At 36.3% G+C, this 13,094-nt stretch overlaps 1 protein-coding gene across 1 annotated transcript in view; it reads left to right on the forward strand.

Annotated features, from left to right (window-relative positions):
* The window catches only part of CFAP44 (cilia and flagella associated protein 44), a 42,865-nt gene that overhangs the window by 7,463 nt on the left and 22,308 nt on the right, over window positions 1–13,094 (forward strand). Inside the window, exons 5-16 of the mRNA XM_085301430.1 lie at window positions 428–590; window positions 1,380–1,482; window positions 1,823–2,039; window positions 3,580–3,694; window positions 4,214–4,378; window positions 5,673–5,828; window positions 6,224–6,271; window positions 7,383–7,482; window positions 8,717–8,811; window positions 9,409–9,618; window positions 10,560–10,670; window positions 12,383–12,535. Coding sequence (XP_085157556.1) covers window positions 428–590; window positions 1,380–1,482; window positions 1,823–2,039; window positions 3,580–3,694; window positions 4,214–4,378; window positions 5,673–5,828; window positions 6,224–6,271; window positions 7,383–7,482; window positions 8,717–8,811; window positions 9,409–9,618; window positions 10,560–10,670; window positions 12,383–12,535 — 1,636 coding nt within the window. The remainder of the gene's footprint in view (window positions 1–427; window positions 591–1,379; window positions 1,483–1,822; window positions 2,040–3,579; window positions 3,695–4,213; window positions 4,379–5,672; window positions 5,829–6,223; window positions 6,272–7,382; window positions 7,483–8,716; window positions 8,812–9,408; window positions 9,619–10,559; window positions 10,671–12,382; window positions 12,536–13,094) is intronic.

Here is a 13,094-nt window from a genome sequence, read left to right on the forward strand (position 1 = left end):
ATAGGAGATACGGCTTTCAGAAGTGCTTATGGTTTTCTCTGCAGACATAGTCAAGTTGCTGTTGAAGATTTTCCCTTATCTATATCAGTATATAAACATTAAATAAGTGAACTTGAGTATTTCTTTGGTGTGATCACTTGTTTGTAGCACAGTTCCTAACAATCTGAGGCACAGCTCTTACTTTTTTTTTTTTTTTTTTTTTGAGAAGAAAACATTGAATTGATAGAATATAAATCCTTGCAGCCTGAAAGGATCCAGCAGAGGCAAGAAGTGTGCCCTGTAATAGAGGTAGAAGGATGAAAAACAAAATTTATAAGGATTCAATATTCCTATCTCAGTCTTGGTTTAAGTACTGATTGTTTCTTTCCAAGTAGYAAAGTTTTCTAGAGACCCAGTATTAAATCTTTTCCTTATTAAATATTCTCAGACATTCTTTTGGATATGACTGCATGAGAACTGTAAACCTGCTGATGATGGATAGCCAAACACTGCTCTATATTGCAGGCAACCATGTGGTGCTCCTGGACCTGAAAACTAAATCTCAGAGYTACCTCCGGAGCAGCAGTGGTGGTGGAATTGGGGTTATCACAGTATGGATTATGTTTTTTGCTTTAGGATGTCRGTCCCTTTCTACAAATGAAATGGTCATGTGGTTGCTTGATGGGAGATTTCTACAGTTGCATTGGCACTCTTTTGTTCAACATTTYGTCTCTCTTAGTCATAACTGATACTAGTTTAGTGTTTTGTCTGTAGGTAAAATTTAGAAAATCAAGTACCTAGATAAATGAAGACAAAAATAWCTGGTTTAATTCTAGTAATCTCCTACCAAGAGCTTGGGTTCTGAAATGCTTTCTTTGCTTTTGTAGCTCCTTATCCTGTGAATGGCCCTACCAGCTCTCAGTAATATTTCACATGAGCAAAGCTTTCAGAATCCCAGACTCGTATTGTTCTATTCCACTGTAAGCAGCTTTTTGGGAAAATCATATGTGTTTTCACAGCAGTTGCATTCAAGAGGGTTGTTCTTTTTRTATTACCCTCTGAAAAAGTAGATGACTGTTGACCCGAGTGCTGTTCAGCTAGTGTATTGAGTCAGACAGAGCTAGTAAAATAATGCGTGATGAAGCAAATTATTTTTTGGTTCCACAGTTTGTCATAGTTTTGCAGCATATGTGCAATATACCATTTTTGTATGCATAATGGTCTAACTCCAGTAGTGAGCAATAGATTGGCAGTTGTTGAGAATATGCAGATAGAATAATGCAATCTGTCAACCACAACATCTTCTGACTAATGAACAAGTAGATACAATAACTCAATAACTAGCTGAATACAACAAAATTGTTTTTACAGCATGCAAAAGGATTTTTGWTTTTTTCAAGGCACACCCTACTAAGCAGTACTTTGCAGTAGGAGAAAAAGGAAAGAAGCCAGACCTCATCATCTACGAGTATCCTTCACTGAGGCCCTACAGAATACTACGAGGTAGTGTAAAAAGTACTATTTATTTTACACAAATGRGCCAGTGCTTATAGATCCCAGCAGATGGACTAATGGTTCATTTTAAGTTTAGAAGAACATACAACCTTTTGGTACTTAACAGCACTGATTAAAAGCTTTTAAATTCTTCRATGGTAAAAAGCTTTTATTTAGTAGATACAATCAACTGAAGGCTATTAACTGGTGAAAAAAATGTAGTGGAAGTTGAGCTCCTTTTAAAGCAGTTTTTCCAATTGTTTCTTCCTCTTTTCTGTGTGTGTGTGTTTGTGTGTGTGCGTGTGTGTGTATGTGTGCGCATGTGGCTTGGGCTTTTATGTCTTTTCAGGTGGAACAGAGGAAGCCTATGTTTCTGCTGATTTCAACAATTCTGGCAATTTGCTAGCCAGTGTTGGTAGTGATCCTGACTACATGTTGACGATCTGGGATTGGAAACAGGAAAAGATTGTATTGAGGTCAAAAGCTTTTTCCCAGGATGTTTACAAGGTCACGTTTTCTCCTGATAATGAAGAGCAGTTAACTACGTCTGGAACAGGACACATCAAGTAGGTTTACTGATTATAGTTAATGTGCATGAGCTGTAAAGCCACAATATCTGGAAGATGACTAACAGAAAAGTGCCATTAGCAAACATGGACCAATGAGAAATGCTGTTTTATCTGGCCATAACAATTACAAATATGAGAAAACTCTTTATTTCTTCAGACAGTCAGCCAATTCTTTTAACACCTTTGCTGTCCTAAAGGTATGATACTTGGTGTTGAATGCTTGTACCATTGGCTCCATTCTTGTAATTCCAACTAGCACTGTGAAGAATTAATCAAAAATATTTACATATACATCTCTTCTAGCTGTTAACATAGCATACATACCTCCTCTGCCTCTGGGGTTTTCTACCTTTGATTTCTTGAGCTTAGCTGCTGCTTGGGCAGCCGCTAGAACTGGTTGCCGAGAAATGGCTCAGGACCCCTATCCTGCTGTCAGAAACCTGCAAGAAACCCTTACAAAAATTTCATATGCTCTCTTTTCTAGTAAGTTCGTGGAACCTTTTGTAATGAAAAATGAATCACAGCCCTAAGCTCTTTGGGACAGGGGTTGCCTTTGTGTCCAGTGTTCAGCCTTAAAATACCAGGGAGTTGAAATATGACTTAGATGCTATTATAATAGAAATTATACCTTTAAAATGATAACATATCTAAAGACTTTTGGATTTTACACAGGAATCAGATCAAAATCTCYAAATCTCTACAGTTGGTTTCAGGGTGGGTCTGAAATAAGAAATGKCTTGTTTAGATCCAGAAAAAATGTGACTTGGAAAATATTAGTTATGGAAATCATGCAAAATAAGCTCTTTTATAGTCTTTATTTTGAGCTACAATACTATGAATACAGTCTGACATAGCTTTTATAACACTGGTATTCCTAAGCCTTAACCTAAGTTTAGTCCCAAATTCTAATTTCCAATACCTGTCTTAAATGTGATATGCCTCCTGTGCACAGAGGATGCATTGCAGTAGATGTTAATTTTTTGTGATACAGTAATTTAAAGTTATGTTTTATACTGGTATAAATATAATGATCAATTAGAAATAGCTGTGAAGAACTAGGATAGAACTTTTCACTCATTGAGATTTTTACAGTCTTGTTTAAGTCCCTGGAGGTATTTGAATGAAATGCAGTGGAGGACACAGTCCTCCACAGATTTATAGGGTTGATCATCAGACTCTGGAAACGGCAAGGATGAAACAGGCATGTGCAAGTACATGTGATGGTTATAGCAGGAAGAATATAGTTATATATTTTATACTTACTTATTTTAAATAGTAGTTTAGTCTTCATTCTGACCCTGCCAGATCATTTTTCTATTTTGCTTTTCATAGGGTTAGGAGAGAGAAAAACTGTGTATTTACAAAGCTTTGTCTCATTTTAGAAAGATAAACCCAAGTTCTCTTATGAAAAAGAGTAATAAATTGTCAGCTTTCACCTCAGAGGTATCCCTGGGAAGATTATTTCRATGTCTGAGAAAGAATGAAGACTATGTTTAGGAAATCTTGTATTGGAGAGGGGCGTGTTTTCTGTACTCAGGTTCTGGAAGATGGCTCTCACATTCACTGGTCTCAAGTTACAAGGAGCCTTGGGCAGGTTTGGAAAAACTGCAGTGACTGACATTATAGGGTATGTGGAGCTGCCTGATGGGAAGGTAAGTCTGAAAAAGTTTAATTCATTTGCTGTTCTCTCTCAGGGTTTGGTGTAAATTCTACTGAGTAAGTTGGAGGGTTACTATTTGCTTCAAAATGAGGTGAACTAGACCTTCATTGCACTACTGTGATAAGCTAATATTGACATTAATTTGCCAGAAAACTGGCTTGCTTTGTAATAATTGAAAAGTACAGTTAGCATTGTAATTCCCAGATGAAAGATTGGTGTTAGCTTAGACCTGAGGCTTCTRTAATAGAGCAGTGAAAACACTGAGAGTAAAGAAATCAAAGAATATTATCCCTTATTCTTCACCATTTCAATGAATTTAAGTGATAAGCTACATTCCTAAAAAGTTGAATCTCCTCACCATTTATGCCTTCCTTCTCTTGCAAATATCTGTACATTGCTATGAATTTAATGCTTTCGTAGAAACAAGCCACAACTGTTTATCAGATTCTTGCCAGTATTTCTGCATGGTTAAGTGGAGGGGCTTATGTGCTTCTTTTTGTTTGCATTGAAGGTTATCTCAGGGGCTGAGTGGGGTAACTTACTGCTTTGGGATGGAGGCCTCATCAAAGTAGAGCTTTGTCGAACGGGACGCAAACCTTGTCACAACGGCCCAATCAGCCAGTTAATTCTGGATGAAGGAGAACTTGTGACTGTTGGAAAAGATGGCTTCATTCGGGTGAGTTTTTCTTTAGTGCTCTGTGTTTAGATGTGCAAGTTTGTGATCAGCAGRTAAATGTTACATATTGTGATCAGCAGGTAAATGTTACGTATTTTTCTTTCCCAGAGCTTATTTGTGGAGGCAGATTTGCAATGCAGTGGCTTTCTGAGAATGAATTTTTAGAACAAACTTAGTAAGAGCACTTCTCCACAGTAGATTCAAAGTAGGTGTTTGAATCAGATAGTATTTATATAACATTTTTTGTTTGATAGTAGTAATTAATCACCATTTACTCTAATAAATCAAAATAAATTTCAGTGATTCTCTAAAAGTTTTATTCTTGCGTGCATTCTAATAAATCTCTTTGCAATGTAGTTTTGGTTAATCTTTATAATTTTCAGATCTATTAGTATATTTATTTTTATTTCAAAGGGTAAACATGGCAATATTTGAAATTGATTTTCAGATTTTGTAATAGCTCAGATTATTTATGTTAAAATGGCATAGATATTCATTAATATCTTGGAGATACAATCACTGAAATAGAGTAGCAATTAAAAGAAAAAGCACTGAGCATTCTGAAGGTAACACATGATGCTATAAATTGAGGTCAAAGTGGTTTCCTTAATCATGCCCATTGCTGATCTCATCTGCTGATTATCAAGGATTTTGCAGTCCTGTTCACCTGCTCTTAAAAGGAAGACAAATTGTGCCTTCTACTGATTTGTGAAAGACCTGGATAACCAACAGGAAGCTGAATCTTACCGTTACAGACCACAGAGGGGTTCAAACACCCTAGCTTTCTTTTGGTTGTGTTTTAAAAATTKATATAATCCCTTTAGGAACATTCACTCAGGGTATAAGTGTGCCAGCTGATGTCTTGTCCTCATCTCACACAGCAGAACTTGGATGTGTAACATTTCCTTTTCTTTCTTCCTTAATGCTTCAGTATGCACGATGTGCAGTGCAGGCAGGTATTGTTAACTCTCTGCACTTCTGAGTCAGCCGTGTATAACTTTACCAGTACTGGGGCTGGTATTTATGGCATTGTTGTCTCAGAATTGGATTGAAATATTTTGCAATATGTTTTGCTTTCTGCCCCATTGTATCAGATGGTAGTAGCTAGTTGTCAATATTGCAGGTTATATTCAAACCAATGAAGCAGACGTGACAGGTTTCATGCTCTGCCGTGAGACTTACCCTTCCCTAATTTTTTATCATTTTCAATTTCCATATTAATTGTATGTGAAAATGTGATTTGGACATGTTGGCCTAATGAATACTCATTTTCTGTGCTTGCGACTCCTTGAAGGTGTGGGACATTGAAACAGTAGATGCTGCTGATACCATAGATGAAACAGGTTTACTGGAGATGGAGCCAATGAATGAACTTCTGGTTGGCAAGAACGTCAGTCTGAGTTTCATGGCAAAAGTTCATGATCGTGGACAGCCCATTTGGTATGCTCAGGTAAGATACACTCAAGTACATACAGCTCTGTGGAGAAATACAGAATGAGGAAGATGATGTTAAGTAATAGTGGGAGTCTGTTACCAGTCAGTATATTTTTTTTCCTGTAGAATCTAATCATCTTCTGGACCTATTTTTAGAATAAAATAACATAGGAGACTTTGACTTTCAGAATCAGAACTACGTAGGAGTTGGAGAATGTCAAAATGTGTTATCTAACTTGTTTTATCCTGGAATAACGAGTAGGACTGATAGGACCAATGTGACCACATTCAGTCATTTGAATTTCGCAAGGATAATCTTTAAAGAATTTTTAAAGAATCACAGAAGGCAGTTTTATTTTCAAATTGCGTTTGAAAATATTCAGGTTACATGTTTTGTTTTTTCTTCTTTAGGATGCCAATGGAGCACTATGGAAGCTGGATTTGACTTTTTCAAATATTGTAAGTTTATTTTCTTTTTCCTTCTCCTGATTTCTTCAATTCCCTTGCAATAACTTCATTTTAATATACTGGTTGCCTCTGCAGTGCAGTTTATTTTTTACAGAGTTAGATAGTTAAAAATTTTAGCATTGAACCAGATTTTTTTTTCTTAAACAATTTGTTTACATAACCTTATTGATTATAATGATTGCACAGGATTATCAGGAGAAATTATTGATTTTTGATTCCTGAAGTTTTGGCCACAAATTCAAGATGCTTTAAAGTATGTTTGAGTTTTAGTCTCATAAATTGGAAATACAAGACACCTAAATGGAGGATATGAGTTCAAGGAGTATTAACATAACCTATCTAGAGAGGCTGTATTTGAAACAATCATTACAGTTATTTCTAAATGAYGTAAAGAACTAGGGAAACAAGATGATGAAATGTACCTTTCGTGTTTTATCAAACTAACTACAGGTAATACTGCTGTAGATGTTTTTGATTAAAGAATCAGATGACAAAGGTAAAATTACTGCATTTCATTTTTGCTCTACAACTTATTGAAGTAAGTGGGAATGCATCCTTTGATTGGAAAAAATGTTATATCTGGTAACAGACAACTGATGTTCCAGGAATTTTATGGCAAAGAGAGATGTGTGAAGCATACTATAAAAACTAACAGCAGAAATTTATGGGAAAAATCTGTAACTCCTTGGATTATGAAGAGATTTCCCTTGCAGTATAACCCCTAAATGTAAGAGCATTTTCCTTGCCAATACAACAGCTTTTGTTGCAAAAGCAACAGCTTTTTCTTAAAAATGTTAACTCAAGGCTAGAAAACACTTAGAGAAAAGCACTGTCCTTTATTTTTTCATAGAAAATGCTGGATTTTAAAATAAGCTTAATGATCCTACATTGACTTGTTCATGATCTTGTTATGGATATATACACGGAGGGAAAAAAAAAAAAAAAGGAAATTGCATATAGGCACCTGAAGCACCCCAAATTTTGTTCATGCAACCACCCCCTGTCTAGATTTTTCAGGTTCGCTGTAGGCATGGCTGATAAAACCTTTCAAGGGCTGTTCCAGAGTACAGCAGAAGTTTTGTTCTTCTGTTTTGCCTCACAGACACATGATCCAGAGTGCCTGTATACCTTTCACTCTGGAAAGATTGAAGCCATGAGTGTGTCTCCTGTCACATATCTTATGGCTACCACTGCTCTTGACCGTAAGTACACTCTACTCTTCTTCTCTCAGATCTTTAATTATGGTTATTTAAGAGTAATGGGAACTCCTGTTTTGGAACTACTYTGTTTTGAACTGAAGTTGCATATTTGCTCTTGTAAAGTTGCTTTCCAGACAGTTGTTATTCTATGGATCCATTCTTTAATAGTTAAGATATATTGTTAATGTTGTGAAATAATGTGTTAGGATTGCTTCATCTTGAAAGCCTTGGTTTTGAAGAGAGAAGTTCTTGTGGGAAGCTTTGTAAATTCTGTTTGTTCTGAATGAATGACTGGAAAGATGAGACATTTGGTTTGAATAACAACATTTCTATTCCAGGCTCTGGATTGATAAGTGTTGTGGTTTTTGTTTTGTTAGAAATGACATGAATTTCTAACATTGTATAAGTCATTGTGAATATTAATATTTGTGGCTTTCTTAGCAAATGAAATAGCTATAATGGTCTTAAATGCTAACATGCAATTACAGACATTTATTTAAAATATATAAATACTGCTATTTAAGTTTTTCACATTTAGCTTTATCCTTGTTTGAAAGAGCCACAGGCCAGAACTTTAACAGTATCGTTTATGCTGCTGAGAAAACGCTACAAGGTCTTTAACAAAATTGCTTGTCAGCAGTGTCTTGTCATTTGTCTGTGTTACACCATTTACATGCACTTATAGCCTGAAGATAAACTCCTACTAGTTGAGCAAATGACATTTAGGATATATGCCAGCTGGAATGGAGTTTTATGCAGATCAATGTGTGTGTTGACTAATCTGTTAATTTCACCTCCGGTGAGGATGGCTGTTTTTGAACACTCTCCCATTTTCATGCATTTAAATATTTCCCTCCCTAGGCAATTCCAAGCAGTAACATATCCTCTTTTCCTATGTTGTCAGTGGAGATATCCCTTAGAATATGCCACTGTTCTGTGATTACTTAAGAATTTCACATAGTGGTTGGTATGGGACTTGTTATGACAAACTTTAGCCCTTACAACTCGGGGAGCGTTTAAGTTAAAGGGTAAAGAAAGCCTATATTTTGTTCATGGGCACCATGCTAGCTGTTGTGCTCTGTAATCATCAGTCATGTCTTTCCAGATGGGTGTTTGATATTTAAAAAGAAAAATAACTTTCTGTTCAGTTTTCATTAAAAATAAATAGCAATTTCTTCATAAATCTTAAATAGTGACACAGCAAAAAGTAAGTTTCTACTATCTCCTTTGAACACAGGATCAGTGCGTATCTATGATTTCATCAGCAAAAGGCAATTGAGTGAAATTAAGTTTAAGCAAGGAGGAACAGCACTGACATGGGCACCTCGTGTAGTAAGTTTTTGCTAGTATGTTAGTAAGAATTCGTAAAGGGTCTATGAGAAAATTGAGAAAGATGCTCGCATTACAAAATCTTAAAGAAATCGTTGTTTAGGCCATACTGGAATTTACTGTAGTATGCATATGTACAGTTTGCATAGTAATATGTATTTTTAAGGTAGATGTACAGTTTGACTTTACCACTGATTGTCAGTTTTCCTATTTTATATCTTGCTGAGATTTTAAAATCAGACTTTGGTGGGCAGTCACAGGAAATCTTATTTTATAAACTAACAGCTTCTATTTAAGCCAAACAGTTATTGTCAATTAACATGAGTTACTAAACACATTTTGAAATGACAGTCCAGACAATCCACAAACATTTGGAGATAAATTGTAAGAACTTGTAGCCAGAACTGATCATTTGTGGAGTGTTGAGTCTATCTCTTAGACAAATTTTCAATTTTAATTAAAATAGTGCCTAGTTATCTTCTTGAGGAAACATAGCAAGCCTAGTGGGTTCATTATGCAAAAATTTATGGAGGAAAGTACTTCAGTCTAAGCCCACTGACTTACACTGCAATTTCTTTATCTTCTTTCTTCCACTCAAAGGTAAATCCTAAAGGAGGTCTAATTGCTGTGGGGTTTGAAGATGGCGTTGTGCGTATAATTGAAGTTTATGATCCCAAAGGACTGGCCATTGTGGCAGGAMGGACCAATATAGGAAAGGCAGAGATGAATCTGAAACAAGCTTTCAAACCTCACACTGCTGCAGTAACAGCCTTGGCATATGAACAAAATGGAGATGTTCTTGCTACAGGAGTATGTGTCATTTCCTTCAGTTATTTTTATCAAGCCACAATTGTAGAGATTATTTTTATATAGATTAGGTAAAATTTATTGACTGATAACACATCATACTTACAGTATTTCTTTTGATTGCTTGTTATAGTTCTCTGTAGTGCTGGGAAAAGAAAATGTTTGCACTCACCTATGTTTTCTGAAAAGAAGCAACCATGCAGTTGATACAATTCATTTTGTGAACTACTGGAGTGTTTAGTGTGAATTCTGTAATCCCCTTTGAAGATGGATTTGTTTCATTTTGTAATTAGTTTAGTAGTAGCTTGGAATTAGCAGCAGCAACTTCATTTGTACTTCAGAGATCCAGTCTTAGTATGAGGGCTACTGGGGAGCAGCAGCGGTGGGGCTGCTCAGTAACATTGACTCCAAAACAAGTAAGGGCAGTGTCCTCATGGACAAGGCACCATCCCAGAGTTCCTGAGCAGCCCGAGCAGAGTGGACAGCCACCAGTTCCACCAGCATTCCAGTGATCATTAGAGAAAGGCAAGGTTACAAGTCACATCTGAGGTCAATCCAAGAAATCCAAACTACAGTTCAGGAACAGCTTGACACAGGACTGGGATCAGGTGCACCTATGACACAACTTAGGTCAGGCCTGAGCCTGGGCCTAAGCTTAAATGGAGCTTCTGGGGCAATGGGCAGAACACGCATGAATGGAGTTTCCAAGTGAGGCCCATCAGGGCAATCAAGGCCTATGGGTGCACTCAAAACCCTGAAGAAGGCGAATAGGATTTTTCAYCATCATCAGGGAAACACAATTCTAAGTGCCCAAGGCAGGTGGAGGACTCACTTGTCTAGCCACAAATGTTTTGAAGTATGTGCATTTCATGGAGTACCTACAGTCTGCCATTTTTGGTTTTTTTGATAASCTTTGATTCAGTCATCTTTCTTTTTCTTCTCAGAGTAAAGACAAAACAGTTTTCTTTTTTGCTGTTGAAGACAAATATGAGCCAATTGGATTCATCTGTGTCCCTGGGCCTGTGCAGGCATTACAGTGGTCTCCACCTTCTCATGTGAGTAGTGAATGTTTGTTTGTTTGTTTCCTCCCCCAGGGTATTAGAACGTCATTTTGAAAAGAACTTCTGATCAAAATAGATGAAGATCCATCACCCTGGCCATGTTCTCTATAGACAATGTAGAAGACTCTTTTCTACTGTGTTCTTCAGGCAGCTTCAGAGTGACAGGTCTTGTTTAGCTGTATCTCCAATTTAGTCACTCTGGACATATTTTGGACTTTGGATAATTAAGACCAGAATCATATGTAAGCCACAAAATTCTGGTCACCATCTTGAGCTTCTTCAAAAAAGGAACAAGCCTGTGGTGTAGCTTTTTAAATGTCTAAATTTTGTTGGTATAAGAGTTACTTGAGCATTATCGCATGTGCCTCTTTCCCATGTTGAAACATGCGCTTGCAATTGTAGGCAAAGTGTTCAGTGCCTATAAAGAAAACTTTGTGTGCCTCCATGAATTCACACTCTGTATCTGAATGTAATCAGTCACTTACTCAAATCGATTCTCACTAACAAAAACTTATTTTAAAAGTTTGAGGTTAGAGTGGCATCAAATTTTGTTGGTCCAGTAATCTTGTTTAGAGGGGCATTTTGATACTGATAAACTGCACAGTGAGATGTAATTATATTTATACATAGTGGGAAAGTTTTGCTATTGTAGTTTGTTCGTGGGAACTGATATAAACTGTGCTCAGATAAGAACTCTTGCTAGTATGAATGCTGTCTTTCTCCAGAAATGACAAATCTTGGTCTCACAGCTGCATTTTGGGTCCTTTACTTGAAGGCAAGGTATTCCTGTTTAGTAGAAAAGCACCCATAATATCTTTGATATGTCAGATCTGGCAGAGCAGTTCTGTCTACCAGTGTCAGGTTTCCAGTACTAAATATGAACACTTACTAAACACACTTGAAGCATCTGAGTGTTTTATGCTACTTTTTTTTCTCTTTAAAATAAGCACCTTGCTGATTAAATACTACACATTAAACTAATTAAGTTTTAAGACTAAGGTTTTAGAAACACAATCATATTATTACTAGTTAACGTTCCCATAGTATGCCAGCTTTGTACTTTGTAGATCAGGGGTAAATAAGCTTATCTCCCTTCTCTAGATTGCTTCTGAAAATTGAAACTAAATACAAACTTGCCTTTTAAAATCTGAAAACACCAATTATTTACCTTACCTCAATTATTTCCTTAACTTTGCATTTTAAGGGACCTGGCAGTTATAGCAATTAAGAAAAAACAACCAACCAAACAAAAAACCCAAGGTAAATAGCTTTTGGCAAGATTCCCAGCCCAGTCTTGAAGATATAAAGCATTTAGAAAGTTTAGAAACATCTGAACTTTCATGTACTTGTCAAAACAAAACCTCAGCCCCTAACTTCTGTGTCACATCCATCCTTTAAAGTAATCAAACTCCTAAAATGTCATCATGCTGTTTCTGAGCTAAACAGTGTCAGAATGATAGCTTTTTTGTATATGGCAAGGATGTCTTCACTTCATTAACTTTGATTAGGATACACAGTATAACAGAAGCTCCCTGGTTTCTGATGTCCATTTAGATGTGTCGATTTAAATAAGAATACAATTAGAGTTAATGCCTCCTAGCTGGTGTTTGGTTTTGTSCATGTGCATCTTCTGACTAGCTGTCCTTTCTCTCAATTCTATTTATACACCTTCCCCATGCTTGTTTTTTCATGTGATTTTTCTACAGGTGAAGAGTACTCTACTTGTCCTCTGTGAGAATGGCTTTGCTCTTCAGGTTCCTGTCCCTCATCCAGAGGAGGAGGGCACTGTGTCCACCTATCAAATCAAAAACCTGCCCATGCAGTACTTCCATTTTTACAGCATTAAATCCCGAATAAAGGTAAAGAATTCTCCTGTGGAAGAATTTCATGTTCTCCATGTGCTAGAAGGCTTCTAGTGTCTGTATTGCAGCATGGTATTTTTGGTAAGCTTTTCAGACAGAAAGGCCAAGTACGGTCCATTTGTGACTGTGTTTCAACCTTGCAAATTGCAAGTTGATGTTTTTTTTTTTTTCATTGAAATAACAAGCACATCACACTGAAAGCATGATGTGCATTTTAATCAATATTAGATTTAAATTTTAAATCAATATCAACATAGTGGTAGTGAAAGATAGCACAAGACGTTAGTTCTTAAAATATTTTCATTTTGGTAATTTTCAGAAAGAAGTATGTTCCTTGTGGTTGACCTTGGCTCTGTAGGAAATTCCTTTGAACAGAATCATAAACTACCCATTTGGTTACTTTGAGACAAACATAAAAATCATTCTTTTTCAGCAGTTAAATAGTTCTGATTTTTTGCATGCTTTAATAACTTTAAAATGTCATTTTTTTAAAAAAAAGAATAACCTTCAGTATTGAAATTTATGCATTTCTGAATGAGAACTAGAATTTTAGAAG

This window comes from Rhea americana, unplaced genomic scaffold (genome assembly GCF_003343005.1).
Source record: "Rhea americana isolate MKP2758 unplaced genomic scaffold, rheAme1 scaffold_177, whole genome shotgun sequence".
In the NCBI taxonomy this organism is placed as follows: Eukaryota; Metazoa; Chordata; class Aves; order Rheiformes; family Rheidae; genus Rhea; species Rhea americana.